Raw genomic sequence first — 19,283 nt, forward strand, 5'->3', positions numbered from 1 at the left:
TGGTAGCCACTATTTTTGCCAGTTTTAATTTCAATGTGGCGTTGTGTCGCTCGACCAGTCCAGCAGATTGGGGGTGAAAAACTGCATGGAATTTCTGTCGTACCCCCAGCCCCTTCAGGATAAGCTGGATAACCTCGGCTACGAAATGGGGGCCATTGTCACTCCATAAAATACGACAAAGGCCGTAGCGAGGGAAGAACTCTTTCAGTAGTACTTTTGCAGTGGCAATGGCAGTGTTGTCACGCGTCGGGTAGGCTTCCACCCATTTGCTAAAAGCGCATACAACAACAAGTACATACTTCAGTCCTTGATATCTCTCTAACTGGATATAGTCCATCTGTAGGACTTCAAATGGATGGTTGGGGACCCCAAACCCTCCCCGGGGTACGACAGTTCCTTTCCCAGGGTTTTGTTGCAGGCAGACTAGACATTGCTGGACTAATCGTTTGGCTGAGTCTGCAATTCTATCGTTATGCCAAACTCGGGAGACAAGTTCGGTCATAGGGGCAGATCCTATGTGTGCAGGGGAATGAGCCATAGTCAGTATGGGGATCAGATACGAGTTGGGTAGCAACCATTTGTTCGTGTCTTTTGTCCACCAGCAGCCTACATCGTCTTTTAATCCCACCCGTGCCCATTCTGTCAATTCGTGTGGTGAGCTGGCCATTTGGATGTCCCTAATAGTTTCCCTAGCGTCCGTCCATTTTCTGCTTGTGACCTAGTCACGTACATGTGAGTCGTCGTCCTATTCTCAGCTGTGGTTCGGGCAGTGATGTCGGCCAGTGCATTTCCCTGTCCAATGATGTCTGTCACCTTTTTGTGTGCTTGGCATTTGATTACGGCAAGTCGTTTGGGGAGGAGAACCGCTTCAGTCAGAGCGGAGACTAGATCTCCGTGCAGGATGGGTGTGCCATGAGATGTCAGAAATCCCCTCTCCTTCCATAAGAGCCCAAAATGATGAACCACCCCGAAGGCATACTGGCTGTCCGTGTAAATGTTTGCTGTCGTCCCCTTTGCTAAGATACATGCTCGTGTGAGGGCAATCAGTTCTGCCGCCTGTGCGGATCGTTGCGTGATGCGGGCGGTTTCAACTACAGTTCGGGCTGTGGTAACTGCATAGGCAGCTGAGGTGGTGCCGTCGGGGAGTTTAATGCAAGAGCCGTCTACCCATAGCTCTCCGTCAGGGTTTGGGAAGGCAGTGTCTCGGAGGTCAACTCTACTCCTAGTCTGTTCGTCCGTGAGGGTCACACAGTCATGTATAGGGGGGACGTTTGGGTCATTTTCGGGCAGAGGCAACAAGGTGGCTGGGTTCAGCGTGGTGCATCTTTTCAGCGTGATGTGGGGTGCAAGCAGAGTCAGTTCGTATCCAGTCAGTCGTGCGCTAGTCAGGTGTTGCGTCTTAGTCTGGTTCAGGAGGGTGTCAACAGCATGGGGCACTAATACTGTGAGGGAATTCGAGAGTACGATCCCCTCACTTTGTCCGATAGAGACAGCAGCGGCAGCTACGGCTCGAAGGCAGGCAGGCAAGGCTCTCGCTACGGGGTCAAGAGTGGCAGAGAAATAGGCACATGGTCGTTGCTTGGGGCCGATGGTTTGAGTCAGGACAGACAAAGTGCATCCCTCCCTTTCGTGAGTGTAGAGAGAGAAGGGTTTGGTATAATCGGGGGTTCCTAGGACTGGTGCAGAACAAAGGGCGTCTCGAAGTTCTTTGAAGGAGGATTGGCATTCGGGGGTCCAAGGGAGCGGGAAGGGGACATCTTTAGCTAGTAGAGAAAGCAGTGGCTTTACAATGAGGCTGGAGTTTGGCAACCACTGCCGGCAGAAGGAGGTGAGGCCTACCAGGGAGCGGACTTGTTTCTGGGTCTTTGGGACAGGGGTTTCTAGAATGGCCTGAATTCGATCGGGTGTAAGCTTTCTCCCGTCTTTGGACAAGAGGTGGCCTAGGTAGGTGACCTGGGGTTGGCAGAATTGCAACTTCTTCTTGGAGACCTTGTGGCCATTTTCCGCAAGGAAGTGCAGGAGTTGGACAGTGGTAGTGACTGCAAGTGGAGTGGTGTCGGCCGCCAAAAGGATATCATCGACGTATTGTATCAACACCACTCCATCCGGCAGCTGAACGGCGTCCAGCTGTCTCTTGAGGGCCTGGCTATAGATGCTGGGACTTTCTGTGTAACCTTGGGGAGCTCTACAAAATCTATATGAGCGGGATTTTAACGTGAAGCCGAAAAGGTAGCGGCTGTCTGGGTGGATGGGGATGGAGAAGAATGCATTCTTGAGATCGATTACAGTGAAGGTGGTGGCTGTGGAAGGAATCAGGGTCAGAATGGTGGTGATATCCGAGACTACGGGGTACTGAGGTACAACCACTTTGTTGACCTCTCGAAGGTCGATGATGAAGCGGTACGCTTTCTCATCTCCCTCACCCTGCTTCTTTACAATGGGTAGGATAGGGTTGTTGCAAATATTGCTGACTACTTCCTCTACCACTCCTGCCTCTACCAAGGACTGAATTATCTTTACCAATACCTTCTCACCTTCGGGCGATATCCGATACTGTGGGAGTTTTGGGAGTATCGCATCTTGGCGAACAGTTATGTGCACAGGGTCAATCATCATGCGTCCTACGTCAGCGTCAGTTTTGGCCCACAGATACAGAGGTAGAGAGTCGAGCAAGGATGAGTCAGCGTCAGAGATGGAGAACATGTGTCGTAAGGGATAAGGTCTGAGCAGAGTCGGGTTATCGTACAGAATGACTCGAACTCCGTCCTGTGAACACCTAATAGTAGCTCGGAAATGCTTCAGTAAGTCAAGTCCCATAATGGCATCGGGGGTGTTGGAGGAAAGCAGAAACGTCGTGTCAGTGGGGTTACTGTCCAAGTCGAAGGAGATCGGCGCGGACAAGGGATTAGTGGAGGGCGTTCCATCAAAACCTATTGATGTTATGTGTGAGCCAGACAAGGGTGCCCTTGGAATCAGTCGTTTAGATAACGCACTACGTGTCGCGCCACTGTCTACCAGAAATGGAGACTTCGTACCCAGGACCTTAGCGGTGACATAAGGACCTTGCTGGTCAACATAGAGCTCGACTGGATCCCTCCCTTGCCCTTGGCAGTCCTATGCGAAGTAGCGGGCATCGTCACAGTCAGCCTGCTGGCATTGGTTCTGTCGGGGGCGGTCAAAAGTGTTCGGTCTGCCTGGTCTGTCATTGCTAGCGTTGTTTGTGTGCCCTCGCCCTGTCCTCTATTTTTCGGCCCATCCGCTACGTCTTTTGTGTCTCTATTTTTGTACATTTCTAACAGGACCGGACACTGCGACTTCCAATGCCCAAATCCCTTGCAGAACGCACATTGGTTGTCGTCAATGTCTGTCCGTCCAGCATAGGGCGCGGGGGTACGGTCTTTAGGGGGTGGATTTCTAGGGGCAGTCGACTGGTAGTGTCCTTTGTACGGTTCCCTACCTATCGTCGCTCCTTGCAATTGAGCGATCATTACTCGTTCTTTCAAGTCCTTTTTCTTTCTCTCAGTCGCTTTGTCGTTCTCATTCTTTTGTCGTTCGTAGTATTGAGCCATCTAAAGAATAGCCGCGGGTTTGGAGGCAGCCCAACTACTTTCACTAGTCTGCAGTTTCTGCGAGACTTCTGGAGTCAGGCCCTTTACGTAATTCTGGACGAATAAGTGATGTCCGGTTGCAGAGGTCATGTCCTGGCCGCTGTAATCGGAGAACACCGTTTCGAACCTGGAAAAGTATTCTGATACGTCTTCCTGGGGTTTCTGGCAGCAGGCCGTTACTATCGACCAGTCCACCTTCTTTTCTGGGACTATGGTTTTGAGTTTTTGTACGATTTTGTCTGGCAGGTCTAGAATTGATTTCAAAGGTTTCTGTCCGGGCTCTCGTTGCTTGTCTATGCCATCGAGTTGTAACCAGGTATGTCCGAACAGCTCAAGGTGGTCGACTTTCCGGATTAGCTTCCACACATCAGCTGGTAGACATAGCCCGAAAAACAAGTCGATGTCCGCTAGGGTCATAATCGTCGACCCCAAGGCGGTACCTAATTCTGTGTAGAAGGCAGTGGGGTTCTTTCGTAGATCAGGCAAGGACTTTCGAAAAGTCAGGATGTCTTGCCGATCCCAGGGTTGGTAGACCCAGTTGTACATTACCCTCCCCCTCGCATCTTGGTGGTTAATATCGTCGTGTGTTCCCTGTCCTCGTGAGGGGACCCAATAAGGAGCTGCTTCTCTTATCGGCATCATGGTGTTAGTTCCCTCGGTTTGAGGTACAGTCGCTACAGGGGTCGTGTGCTAGCTTCTAATCTTTGTTCAGTGAGGTGGCGGGAGACTTCAAGCGTGCGCATGAAGAGGTCCGTCACATCACACTCACCTTCGTCTCCAATGTCGACTTTTCTATACAGAGTCGTTAGGCTTTCAGGACCTTTGGCTTGGTACCGATCTTCATAAGCATTAAGGGTGTGGTAACAGAAACGTGTAACAAAGTGTCATTTGTGGTTATTGGCATACGAATTGCATATATCTGTTACGTAATCTTCGCTTTCTTTCCGTTCCACTAGCGTCTTTACGATTTTATCAATCCCTGCTCGTTCATTCTTACTCAATCGATTTATTCTAGCGGAGTCTTTCTTCTCAGTGTCGGGGTCATCTACTGTTGCTGCTTGCGCTGCGCTGAGTACAAGGGGCTCGGCCGGCGCGGAGGCCGTGAGGACCGAGGCTCTGGTACCGCTCTCATCTGTGCTTGGGGGTTGCATGCGTTGCACTAGGGGTTGGGAAGGGGCGTATGGAGGGGGCATGTAGATGATCGGGGGACCTAGCAGTAGATCATCGTTCGCTCGCTGCTTCGAAGGTAGCTCAGGGTAAAGTGTGGCGGGCGTTCTAACGGGACATTGGCTTGATGTTTCAGATTCTTGTTTTAGTTTTGCTTCCTCTCTTTATTTTATTTCTTCTTTCAACTTGTTCGCGGCTAAATGAGCTGCTTTTCGTAATTCTTTTTCTAGTCTGACTTCATTTCTTTTCTTTCGCTGTTCTGTTTCTTTGCGCCACATGCCAAAACTATCAAGCATAGTGGGCGTTGTTTTATGATTACGAAGGGCTGTTTCCAGCACGCTTATTTTAGTATCATCGAAGGATCCTATCAGTGGCCACTGACTTTCCTGATCCTTTTTAGTATATTTATGCCATAACTTACTATAAGCTACGGCGACTAGTCCATACTTTAAAAACATATTCTTATTAGGGGTGCCTTCCAGAGGAGCCGGATGATCCACCTCTAATAAGCGGTCCGGGCTGAACCAACTACTGAACAATGGGGAGAAGATAGGCATGACGGGTTACAATGGGGACAAAAGTCTGCACTACCTATCCTTCACTACTTTGCGAAGACTAGGCAGAATATTTCTATTCTACAGTATTCGCAAATAGGGAATACCCAAAGAGAGAACTAATTCCAAACAGTCAATGTTCGGACAAACAATCAATCAATCAAATGAGGAATAAAATAGGCGCGACGGGTTACAACGGGGGCAAAAGCCTGCGCTACCTACCCTTCACTATCTGCAAAGAGAGAGGAAAATTCCTGTTCCTTCCCGTTTGTAGGCAGAGAAGATCCTTTCAGAGAACCGATTTCGAACAGTTAATGCTCGAACAAACAATCAATCAATGGAGAGGGAAGTAGGCGCGACGGGTTACAACGGGGGCAAAAGCCTGCGCTACCTACCCTTCACTATCTGCAAAGGGAGAATACTCCTATCCTTCCCCGTTTGTAGACAGAGAATCTCTCAGAACCAAACAATCAAATGCGTAATACTAGTATTTTCCAAGACAATCAAACAATCAATTCGCAATTCGTCGTGTTACACGACCTTACCCGGACCGCATGGACAGTTTCTCGTCTTCCGCTTCCAGCGCCTGATCGTCCTCTTTTCTCCGTAATTGCTGTGGCACTCCTGATGGTTCCCAGTCAGGACCGTAGATCACTCGAGAGAGGTCTGCTCGGAACCGGTGAAGTTCGGATGATCGGCTGCCAGACGAGGGTCTATCGGGCAGGTGCACTTCCCGATCGTTGCAGTCGTTCACTCTGTCGTTGGGACCTCTCCCACTGGATCCACGTGTCGCTGATGGGCCCCACGTTTGGGACGCCAATTGTAAAAAGGCAGGGCCGAATTCGACCAAGAACCCTTCAGTATTTGCCCGGCGTTAGCCGCCTCTCATACCGTTCAATATTATCAAACAAAGAGGCAGGCGCTGGAGACTGGAAGGCAGGAAACAGAAGTTTATTCCGACGGAGCAGAACACATCAAATCAGACAACAGGGTATCTTCTCGAGGTGCTCTAACCGCATCTCTGAGGCCTGGCCTCTTATACACAAGTTTATGGCTTTATTACATTTATGACATCCGTGGTATTGCTTTGAAGGACGAAAAAGGCATCTTTGGAATCCCCGGTTCAGGCCCGTTCTCACACATATCTACAGTAGGGGTCCCCACCCAAATCTCAGCATGATGGCTATCGCGCAGCTGGACATTCCGCTGGGAACAGGAATGCGGGCGATCGGTCGGATCTAGGGGTGTGAAGGCATTGATTAATCCCCGCTCCTTTGATGTGAGGCGAGGTCCTACTGTAGGGGGCAATAAACTGCATCTGTTGGGCTAGGTGATGGCCTGGGATCAGGCCGGACAATCGGGCAGGGAGGAAGAGGTTATCAAAAGGGCCTGTTCTATGAATGAGATGAAAGAGTGAGGGGGTTCAGCACGGGATGTGGCTCGGAGGCAGGGTCGCGCTGGAGGTGCGTTTATGGCCCAGGCAGGAGAGACCGGGGGCTGTCGGGGCGCGGGGGATGCTTGCGAGGCCGGGGGGGTGAGGGGGAGAGACGCGCTGGCTATTGGCAGTGGGCAGAGAGACCATGGTTTTCAAAAAAATGGCTGCTGCTGCAAGTGTGCGTGAGTCTGAAAGGGGACAAGATGGCGCCGATAATGTTGACATCGCAAACCAGATTTTAACAGTGGTGTCTGGCTGGGGGTGTGCTGGAGCTGATGGTGTGTGGGTGTGCTGAAGCTGATGGTGTCTGGGCGTCGGTGTGCTGAAGCTGGTGGTGTCTGGCCGTGGGTAAGCTGATGGTGTTTGGCCTTGGGTGTGTGAAGCTGATGGTGCTTGGCTGTGGGTGTGCTGGAGCTGATGGTGTTTGGTTGTGGGCTTGCTGAAGCTGATGGTGTTTGGTTGTGGGCTTGCTGAAGCTGATGGTGTCTGGCTGTGGGTGTGCTGGAGCTGATGGTGTGTGGGTGTGCTGAATCTGATGGTGTTTGGTTGTGGGCGTGCTGGAGCTAATGGTGTTTGGTTGTGGGTGTGCTGGAGCTGATGGTGTTTAGTTGTGGGTGTCCTGAAGCTGATGGTGTTTTGTTGTGGGTGTGCTGGAGCTGATGGTGTCTGGCTGCGGGTGTGCTGGAGCTGATGGTGTTTGGTTGTGGGCTTGCTGAAGCTGATGGTGTCTGGCTGTGTGTGTGCTTAAGCTGAGCTTCTGAGCCCGATAAGCCAAAGTGCTAGTCGTGGTGGCCTTGTAGCTAATGCAGTTGGTGTTGAAGGTGTTGCGGGCTAGCAAAGGGAGCTAGTGAGGACCTGACTGGGAGCTGACAGCAGCCCTGGAAACATGTTTTTCTTTCCATCAATCCAGTATCCTCCCCTTCCTCATCAGGGGGAGGGAGGCTTGACTGGAAGTCCTGGCATGGCTTTCAGGGACACCTGCCCAGGGCCCTCTGTACTGCACGTCCTCTGCGCCTTCACTCAACGCCGTGTTTGAGCACCTTCGCAATATGTATGTAAATAACTCAATGTCATGTTGATTAATAACTCCACAACAAGCAGCGCAGATGCATTGTCTTCTGGTGCGTCACAGGATTAATCCGTTTGTTCTTTTTCAGGTCAGGGGACAGAGGTTGAACAACGCAGCCCTGGAGAAAGTGTGACTGTGAGCTGCGACTACGACGATGATTATAAGGATCACCAGAAAATATGGTGCAGAGAGACAAGGCCACGCTTTTGTGATACTGTTGTCATAACACCACGATGGAGTAGTGAGACACAAGTGAGCGCCACATACGGAAGGACCCATATTAGTGATAACAAAAGAACACAACAGATATTTGTCACGGTTCAGAAGCTAGAGGAGCGGGATGCGGGAGTGTACTGGTGCGGGGTGTCTTTCTATTCCACGAAAGAAGTTCAGATAAGGAAGAAAATAGACCTGCGTATTTCCGAAGGTGAGTCCAGTTCACTTTAAATGGCCAATCCAAAAGGCTCATGCTTATTGTAGCAAATTATTTTCTCCATTGTTGTTTGTAGGCCAATCACAACACAAGAGGCGGACAACTTACCCATTTTCTCCAATAGCATTTCACCCGCCCCTCCCCCCGTGGCCGACCATCACTCCTATTCCCATCCAAGAATCTGGATCATTTAACCAGTATGGATACATGTTTTAAAGGCCTCACTTCTCTGGATAAACTACATTTAAACTCTAAAGACATTGAGGAAAGAACTTTTGAATTCTATACGTCTAGAAGTTTAGACCTCTTAGGATAAATCCCAGAGTTACAAAAACTTTGACATCTAACAATAGTACCTTGAATCTCTGAGGTTAAAGACATTTTTTAAGACATAAGTTCTAGAAGTTTAATCTCTGCTAATAGAGCATCTTTAAACTCCAAGAAAGTTGATCTAGTAGGTTTACACTGTAGGGATATATACGTTTTAAGCTCAAGGAGTATGGTTTGATAGCTTATCAGTACCTAGAAGCTTTAAATATGAAACATACAGTATATTTAAACTCCAAGGAAGTCGATATAGAACTTTTAGACTATTTTGAGCTAGAAGGTTTGATCTGTAGTGGCACACTCACTCTAGAAGCTTTTCCAACAATTACATGTTTCCAATTTTTCTTGCTTCTCATGCTGAATGCAACCACAACACTGATGCCCAGCAGAGTTTTACAGGTATTTATATATTTTTCTCTGCTGTATTGAGATGACGGGTGGCCGCGTCAAAGTGCTTTGCTAGGGAGGGACGGGAAGTTACAGAGGTGAAAATGGATCCATTGAAGGATCATATACTATTGCCCTTCTAGCTTTCAGTTTGATCCAAAGTTCATTTGTTGAGGTCTTCCCTAAATGTCATACGTCTGATGTTGAGGAGGAAGGATAAAGCGAGTGTGGTCTAAAGAGAGGATTCCTGCATTGGAACCATTCTGCACCCAAAGCATTTGTATCTCGCTGGATGAGTTCATCGTCTGATTTATTGTGGTGTACTTCGGGCACCTCTAAAGCTTTTTTGTTCCATCTACTCACCTGCCAACTGTAGACCAGTGAAAGGTTATCTATCTTTGGGAGGCCCCTCCCCCAATACAGGAAGTGTCCTGTCCTTGGGAGGTCCCTCCCCAAAGGGTACTTACCCTGGCAGGCCCCTCCCCCAGACAGTCCTTTCCTCTGGAGGCCCCTATCACATTACCAAGAGTGTCCTACAGAGGAAGCCCTGTCTCGTGAAACATGCTGTGTAACTATCAAGATCCGTCTGGAATTAGGTACTGATGCACCCTCAGGCATGAAGGTGGGTTGAAGGAATGGGATGGGAATGGAAAATAATGAAGATTACAGGGAGTAATACGAATTTAATATTCATAAAATTCCCAGTCCTTTCAACTCAGTTTCAGAGATAAGCACAGAACCCACTACAGCTGTTAAGTGCATACTAGGGCCCATGCAGCTGTGCACACGTACTGGGTAAAACTGTGATAATCTGCTGGTTGTATAATACAAGGAAGAGAAACAAACCTCAGTCACTACCTCAACTGGTAATGGGAGGCAAATGGTGATATACCAACTCCCAAAGCCTAGCCGCTCAGGTCTACGGGTACACCACCTACCAGAAAGCAAAGTATTCTCTGTGCAAATTTCACTAGAGTAAATGGCAGACCCATAACTACCATCACCAGTGTTAGTTCAGCATGAACCAGCTCACTGTCATAGCTCTCAAGTGACATCCTGAAGGGGAGGATAGAATAGTCCTCCCTCTCCTCCCTGGTGGAAGGCATAACTATAGGAGAGTGCCCTTTTCTGTATGGTCACCCCCACTTATTTCTCCAAATGCTGATGGTTATGACTCTGATAGTGCACAAGAGTCTGCTGCCCAGACCACAGTGCTTGTGCTCTCTAAAACTGTTATGTTCATTTCGGTAATCCCAAATTGGCAAATACCTGTTTATAAGTCCCTAGAATAAGTTGCAAGTTGTACCAAGGGCATTGGTTGTAAAGGGATTCCTTGGGCTGAAGCACATTCTTGTGCCACCCTGAGTGACCCACACAAACCACTGAACTATGGGCCTGACATTGCACACTTCTAGAGCAGTGCAAGCTGCTTGAACTCGATTATGCCCTCACCATGAGTGGCACAGTCAACTACACTGCTTTTTATATATGTCAGACACCGCTAAGGAAGGCCTCCTGGGCCCAAGAGGCAGGGTGCAATATATTAAGGGTGAGGACATATAAGTGCATGTCCTATAGTTGCATTCCCAATTGGTATCCACTGTAAATGTTAGCAGTCCCATAGGATAACATCGGCTGGGCACCCGGGCATACTCGAGGTCACACAACTTCTATTATGGTAATGCCAAAATATGTCATGTTTGGTATCAAACAATATACCTTCTCACCCCTGACATGATTCTTGTGTCAAGGGCGATGTGGCTTGCACACAAGTGGGGACCTTAGATGATGCCCGCCTGATTGCCCCAGCTGTCCTATGCTTTGGCTGGCAAGCTCACACTTTCCTTCACCTGCTGCTGCCAGGACAGAATTCTGAACTCCTGCTAGGCAGTGTAAAGACTCCCAGGAGTCAGGAACCAAGACAAGGGCAGGAAGAAGGTTGCACCTCCCTCCTCCCATGCAGACTAGTGAATGGGCACATCAAGGCGGTGAGCTTCAGAGGCAGCACCGCCTCTGATATCCATCAGAGCTGGCCCCAGGCACATTTACTTGGGGATAGGTGGGAAATTAGCTATGCACGGTAGTGTACAACACCAGAAGGGAGCCAACACCTTCAGAGTGAGCAGCATGGTCAGTACACTAAATCAGTTTTTCCCATATTTAGAAGTGGCAGATTAGAGGGTCCTGGGTAGAAAAGGTGACCCACCCAACCGGATGTGGTCACCTCAGGGGCAGATTAGCTGCAGGAGCTAGCTGCCCATTGGCTACTAGTCTCCACATGGGAAACAGTCTTTACCACGAAGGCTGAACAACGAACAGCCTTTACAATGAAAGCTGAACTACGCATGCCTTAACCACGCATATGCTTTAACCCCTTAGCTGCGGCGGCTATTCCGCCGCATCGCTAAGGGGGAGGCGGGGCCGCGCGGCGCTCCCGTACTCATGACGGAACCGCTCCGTCACGGCCCTCGGGTGAGCTGTGCTTGTGATGGAACAGTTCCGTCACGGCCCCACCTGCTCTTTAGAACGTCAGCGCAGGCCCGGAATTTGCGCCGCGCAGGCGCGGTGAGCGGGCCGTGACGGAACCGTTCCGTCACCAACACAGCCCACCCGAGGCTCGTGACGGAACCGTTCCGTCACGAGCACACAAAGGGTTAAGCACTCATTGTACGTGGTTAAGGCATATGCGCAACAGGGCTTGCAGACAGACAGGAACAGCAAGAGATCATGGTGAGGTAAGTGGGGGTGGGGCGTGGCTCGGGTTACTTTGGTGGACTCGAGGGGTCAGGTTTTTTTGTGGGCTGGGGGTGGGTCTGGGTTATTTTAAGTGGGGCCAGGGGTATCAGGGTTTTTTTGTGGGCTGAGGTTAGGTCGGGTTATTTAAAGAGAGGCTGGGTCAGGGAACTTTTGTGGGCCGGGGTGGGATCGGGGGTTGTTTTGTGGGCTGGGGGGTTGGTCGGGAATGTTTTGTGGGCTGGGGTTGGTCGGGGTAGTTTTGTGGGCTGGGGAGTGGTTCGGGTAGTTTTCTGGGCTGGGGGTTGGGTTGCTTTCTGGGCTGGGGGTGTGTCGGTGAAGTTTTCAGGGCTGGAGGATGGGTCGGAAAAGTTTCTAGGGCTGGGGGTGGGGGAATGGGGTAGTTTAAGAATTCAGGCCGAGCTTATGGGTTGAGGGTTAAGACTTACCTGTGAAGTCTTAACCACAAATGTGCATTTACCATATATGTCTTACCAACACATGATTAGTTGTAAAGGCATGTGTGGTAAAGGCGTAGTCGTGCTTAAGAATTTCGATGTTCAGCCTGCGTAGAACCGGCATGTTTGGTAAATACATTCGTGGTTCCATCATACATGCCGACGACACTCAGCTGGTGGTAACACTCTCCCACCCTAAGCTAGAGCCTTCCAATCTCCATGACTGCCTCTCCAATATCCATCAATGGATGAGTGATTCTGCTCTGAAATTGAATGGATCAAAAACAGAGATCCTGCTCTTAGGACGCAAAGCAATGACCCTCCCCCCCAACATCTGGCCCGCGTGTATGGGTGAACCCCCTACCCCTAAGACGGAGGTTAAGAGTCTGGGAGTATGGTTAGAGACAGACCTCACCTTTAGAACACAGGCAAGAAAAACGGCCGGCATCTGCTACGGCCTACTAAGGTCATGTAGAAAGGTGCTCCCCCTACTACCATTCCAGTCCCGACTTTTGCTGATTCAAGGCCTAATTTTATCAAGGCTTGACTACAGCAACGCTATTTACCTCGGAGCACCAGAATCCACTCTCCAAACACTGCAAAAATCCCAGAATGCAGCAGCCCGATTACTCACGAACACCCCAGCCACAACCTCAGCTAAACCCGCACTAAGGAAACTTCATTGGCTCCCAATTAGGGAGAGAGTAATCTTTAAAGCCCTCTGCCTTGCCCATAAAGTCTTGCACAACGCTGGCCCCCCAATCCTCAGCAACTGGATTACACCCTACAGACCAACGAGAGCCCTTCGGTCTGAACATGGAAACCTCATTACAATTCCTAAGGTGAAGAAGGCCCGCTCAGGCGGTCGCCGCTTCTCAGTGAACACAGCAAAAAAATGGAACGCGCTTCCCCCGAATCTCAGAGCAGAACCAAACCTCCTACGATTCAGGAAGTCCCTTAAAACCCTACTCTTCCCCTGAATCGTCAACTTCTTTCCCCTTTAAGAGGTACAGGTTCAGCGCTGGGATACCCACGGGTGACTACGCGCTCTATAAAAACCTAAAATAAATAAAATAAAATAAATACAACCCTCCACATCCCTAACTTCCCTAAATCAAGGATTTAAGGGACTGCCCTGACACCAGAACCTCAGAGCTACTCGACCTGCATGGAAGAAGAATCAAGAAAAGACCTGTGTCCATCACAACAGGACTTATCCTACCAGCCAAAGCTAAAGAGGGATACTCTGGGGCATATTATCAAGGGGGTTTATCTCCGCTTTTTTGGCTTTAAAAGCCAAGAAAGCGGAGATAAAATTATCTCCCTATTACCTAGCTGTCGCTAACACCAGTTAGCGACAGCTAGTAGGAGATAGCGACCATCTTGGGCCCCACTTTGCATGTCAGTGATATTTATCACTAATGACATGCAAAGTGGGCGTGCCAAGATGTTAGCGACTGGAAACAGTCGCTAACATCGCTATCTCCTATTACCAACTTTTGGAGATATTCGCGCTAAGCGCGAATATCTCCAAAAGTTAACACTTGCCCAGGAGCAGTTCTTAGCCATGTTATCCAATGGGAGGTGGATAACATGGCTAAGAGCATTTGCTCGATAATGCATGAATATCGCTGACTTTTCAGCGATATTCATGCATTGCGGCCGTTTTTTATCGCATTTGCGATAAACCTTGGTAATACCAAGGTTTATCTGCGGTAAAAATAGCCGCAGCTTAGCGGTAAAATGTTCTCTCTAACCAAGCAATAGCGATAATTATCGCTATTGCTTGGTAATATGCCCCTCTGTCCCTGTGACAACAGACTTGGAATTGTGAGAACGATCTTCGTACTTGGCTCCAACTTGGCAACCCCTGACACAGGGACTGCTTTGGAATCCAGAAGCACCCTCAGACTCCCCTAGACTAGTGGCACTAGTTCCTTGCACACTTCAGGTAAAAACACTTACAGGGTCTTAAGAATCACTGGCCATCGGGCCTGCCGAGGGATTGATGAAAATCAGATGGTCCAGTGCATTGTGGGAGTTGCAGTCTTGCCTGTCCCGAATTTTCAGAATGCTACCTCACTCCCCCGGACCCTGTAAAGTGGCCATAGCTTTTAGTTTGTCTTAGTGCTGCCTTGGCTTGTTGGTGAACAATCCGGCAACTAGCCCCCACACTCAACATTGCATCTAGAGGGATCACCTTGCAACCAGCATCCAACATCAGCAACTTTGACTCCTGTTTCTTTTTGCATCTTGTTTCTCACAGCACCTTTTAAGCTGTAAACTAAGCACCAATTGCAGCTCCAGTTCTCACCAAGGGCCACATGTATCACAAAATATCATTTTGCGATTACCAAATAGTGATATTTACCAAATTGCTATTTGGTAATTGCAAAAAGCTATGTATGTAAGGAGTTGCCAAATATTTAGTAATTCCTTAATATTACCAAATGGTGATTCGGAAATGGGTAATCGCTATTAGGTAATACTGCTCCATTCGTTCCTATGGGTCTAAAGGGCCATAGGTGCGAATGGTTTGGCATTAGTTAATTTGCGATTACCTCATTGGTAATCGCAAATTAGATAATGCAAATCCACGGATGCCGGGGGGTCTAAGGCCCCCCTGAAGCACCCCCAAAAAAAAGAATTGTGCACATGTACAGAGCACACCGGCCCTAGGTGCATGTGCGCGCTACATGGCCCTTTGAAAAATGCATTTTTTAACATTTGCACATGGTTACCATCAACTTGGAGTAAATGGTAATAGCATTTTCCTAAATTCACATGTGCTAAGGAAATCGCAAATTGTGATTCCCTATTTTTTGTCTCAATTTTAGGTAATCAGTATTTTTGCAAATACCTAAAATTGCGACTACAAAGCCTTTCATACATCTTGAAAGGATATCAAAAAGGCGAAATTACTGATTTGCACAATTTGTGCATTTGTTAATCTTAAAGCATGAACGCCCTCCTGTTCTACATCAGAGCCTCTTCCTTACTTCTTGAATTCTGCAGGAAGTCAAAGACCTGGCTCTTTGACTATCCCCCCACACCCCTGTGCCCAGACTCCTATCCTTGTATGGCGCTGGGATATTCCTGTGGGCGATATGGTGCTTGACAAATACACATAGCAGGACATAAGACAAATCACAATTGTACTGTATCTACTGTCAGTTGATGTAGCATAAGGACACCAGTCGAGTATCCGTCAGCAAAATGATGTGACATGACCTCCCATCTACATGTGGGCACCGTGCCCTGATGTGGGCCAACAGCTTCACATGTTGAAAATGGAGTAAGGTACCCAGAATTTTCTATTGACATGAGTAAATCTCTCCACCCTTCAGGTCTGTGCCTTCAGCAACCTGGAAAACTGCTGGGAGATATGCAAATAAATGTGATCTTCAAATATTTACTATGCCATGACCCAAAATGTAGACCCCAATGAATTCTACGCATGCTAAGTAGGCTGGGAGGATATGGAATATCCTGGCTAGGATGGGAGGAAATGGGATACTCAGCATAGTTGGTCCAGTCTTACCAATAAGGGCCTCTGACAGGACCAGTAGGCCAAATCATAAGGGAAGAAGTAAATACCTACAGGGCTTTATGGATCACCACCAATTCCAAACTAGAAGGACAGGGACATTGAACCAATGACCCCTGTTCCTGAGAAGGGAGAGGCACCCAGTGCCAACTCGTCTTCTACACACTACACAGCTGCCACAGCACCTCATTGTTTGTATATCTGTACATGGTATTTCTATAAAGCAAACCTATACAAAAGGCAGTGGAGCTCTGTACAAAGTCAAAGACAAACATAAAGTCACCAAGTAATAGGATTGGGTTCTAGGCAGTTAATGCATTGTGATGTAGTGTTCTTTAAACAGGTGAGTCTTCAGGTGTTTCCTAGGCAGTGGAGCTCTGTACAACGTCAAAGACAAGTATAAAGTCAACAAGTAATAGGATTGGGTTCTAGGCGGTTAATGCATTGTGATGTAGTGTTCAGCTGTTTCTTCAGCTGTTTCCTAAATTGGACGAGCATTGGGGCATTGGGGCAATCCTGATGGATATGGGGATGTTTTTCCAGATCCTAGGTGCAGACGGGAAAGGACTTGTTTTTTCTTTTTTCCACTTCCACTTTTTAGGTCGAGCATTCGGGACCTTTTGTAACTTCTCGTGTGCCTCCAGCAATCCCCCTGCTTTTGATTTGTTTGTTTCAATGTCCTTTAAAAATCCTTTTTTGCTGGTGGTCACTCCTGCCTCTTCTTTTTCTCTTCAGTTCCGCGCACGCAGCATGGACTTTGGGACATATTATCAAGAAGCTCGTTAACATTATCGCCGCTTTAGCAGCAGGAAACTGCCACTAAAGCGGCGATAAGGGGCTTGATAATATGCCCTTGTGACTTACCATAGAAGCCCAGGTTCTGATATGAACCTTGGCTTCTATGAGAATTTACAAGATCATATTATCAAGCCCCTTATTGCCGCTTTAGCTGCAGTTTCCTGCCACTAAAGAGGCGATAATGTTAATGCCGTTCTTGATAATATGGCCCTAAGTACTCTAAGGTTCTTTATCTGTTCTTTGAGGAACTACTTTGTTCTTGGTTTTCTACTCTGTTACTGTCTGCCTGTATTCAGCTTTGGTGCCATAGCTGCTTACATTTTACTATAGGGCGAGAAAGCAAAAGACACACAATTGATGGACGGAATGCAGGACAAATCAAAACATTTACCCCCAGTCAAGAGATCTGGGTTAAATCCATTATTCTTTTGCTCACCATGCCACCCCAGTTTAGACCTGGCCATATGCAAATCAGTCTTGACCTGCGCCTTATGGGAACAGTCAAGCCCGAACTGCAAAGTCAGGTCCTCACTGGACCAGAAACATGCATCCTAGGACCGGTTTCGGGTTTCACCCCTCATCAGCCAGGATAGCTTGAATCCAGTGGCAAAGTGAGCCCAAGACCCACGTCTGGGCATGCCCAGCGCACTTAGGGCAAAAAGCAAAAGACACACAATTGATGGATGGAATGCAGAACAAATCAAAACATTCACCCCCAGTCAAGAGATCTGGGTTAAATCCATAATTCTTTTGCTCACAATGCCACCCCAGTTTAGACCTGGCCATATGCAAATCAGTCTTGACTCTCTGCCTCATTCGAACAGTCCAGCCCGAACTGCCAAGCCAGGTCGTTCCTGGACTGGAATCAAGCATTCTTGAACCGGTTTCGGGATTTCACCCCTCATCAGCCAGGATAGCTTGAATCCAGTGGCACAGTGAGCCCGGGACCCACGTCTGGCATATGCGGTGCGCTTAGGGCGAGAAAGCAGAAGACACAGAATTAATGGACGGAATGCAGTAGAAATAAAAACATTTACCCCAGTCAAGAGATCTTGGTTAAATGAAATCCATCATTCTTTTGCTCATCATGCCACCCCAGTTTAGACCTGCCCAAATGCAAATCAATTTTGAGTCCAGCCCGAACTGCCAAGCGAAGTCCTCCCTGGACCGGAAACAAGCATTCTCGAGGTCAAAATTCCATCACAAAGGACACACCACCCCGCACGACAGCTTACCCACCACGCTGATGTGTGTGCTGCGCTGTACCTACATCGTCGTGTACCTTAAAAACACCACTGTATCACCTTTGTGCCTGGCCAAGCAGACTTCCAGCTGTCTCGTTCCAGGATCTGCTCGTTTGATAACCGGAGGATACACATTATGAAAGCAGCATGTCAATCTCAGAGTTTCAACCCTCAAATTTGCCTCTCTTTGGTAGTCATTGTGGCCAGAAAAAAGTGCACAGTTTAGCACGATGCTTCTTCGATAAAACAATGCAGACCGCAGCTGCAAAGACAGGTGTTCCTTGAATGTTATTTTCTCGCACAGCTTGTGAGGCAGTTACATTTGCTACCAAAATTGCAAGGCGGCACGTGTCCAATACGTTGTTTATAAATCTTTTAATACACACACCGCTGCCGCGAGACTGAGTAGGCCTCACACTCTTACGCCTGCTTTCACGCCGTAGATCTGGTATTACTGTTAAACACAATGGACATCATAAGCATTATACAAGCACTGGCAAAGCCTATATCTAAGGCTTAAATAGTAAAATGAATGTAAGAATAGACATTCAAAAATGCCGCGTATCACATTAAAGAAACCCTACTGATTGTCCAAGTGCTGGGAGAAAGTAGCAGGACGTGATTGTTTTTAGTATGTAATGAATGCAGGCGATATTAGAGAAACAATTGAGTGTGACAAACGGTGTGTTGATAGAACACACTTTTGAGATTTACAATAGTCCCTCGTACATTGCAATGTAATCTATGGGAGGCGGAATGATACACCACAAGTCCCTGATATCAGTGTGATCTTGTCTGAAGTGGGGTCTGACAGGAAGTTTTACCTTCAATTTCAATTTTTGATTCAAAAGCAAACAATAAACCCTAGAAATTAATGCAACACCCAGAGGAAGCAGTTGGTACGCCATTAAAATAACTGCTGAGCTATGTCGAAGTGGTGCTGAGCCTGACGTCTTGGAACAAGCACAGAACAACTCCAACGTGTATTACTGTAACCTTTGAACTTTCACTTTAACATGACGACGGTCACGTAAACAGTTAGGAACTCTGAGTAGTCGAGGTGCACTTCACAAAAAGACCCATTGGAAAGCAGAATATTTTTCAGTCTCAGCAGAGGGGCCACTTGACTGAATGGGCACAGAACTCGGCAAACCGCCCCCCTTTACCTCCACGGCCGGTCCTTTAAGAGCTGGAATGAGGCATGTGACTCACTAAGGGCCATGTAGCCACCTAAACATGGGATTATACACATAAAGGGACCGCACATCTATCAGACGATAAAGCATAAATAAAGCAGGTAGCCATCCTCTGAGGAGAATGGCCTCTCCGGCACTATTGACACATTTCTCTGTCGGAGGCGAGAGCATGAGTCTGGCGCTGGAAGCCAAAGAGCTGTTCAATATTTGATACCCCCCCAAGTGTCATACAGGTGGTAAAGCTCTCACTCCCTCTAACAAAGCAGCACCAGGAAGTTATTATTATAAACACATACATTCACCCCAAATGGAAACAAAAAATCGGTG

The 19,283-nt window shown here is 48.1% G+C and overlaps 1 protein-coding gene across 1 annotated transcript in view; it reads left to right on the top strand.

The window, feature by feature from the left end:
* LOC144755620 (CMRF35-like molecule 1) overlaps positions 1-19,283 on the top strand; it is a 164,590-nt gene that overhangs the window by 42,785 nt on the left and 102,522 nt on the right. Inside the window, exon 2 of the mRNA XM_078644741.1 lies at positions 7,922-8,260. Coding sequence (XP_078500867.1) covers positions 7,922-8,260 — 339 coding nt within the window. The remainder of the gene's footprint in view (positions 1-7,921; positions 8,261-19,283) is intronic.

This window comes from Lissotriton helveticus, chromosome 5_1, assembly GCF_964261635.1.
Source record: "Lissotriton helveticus chromosome 5_1, aLisHel1.1, whole genome shotgun sequence".
Classification (NCBI taxonomy): Eukaryota; Metazoa; Chordata; class Amphibia; order Caudata; family Salamandridae; genus Lissotriton; species Lissotriton helveticus.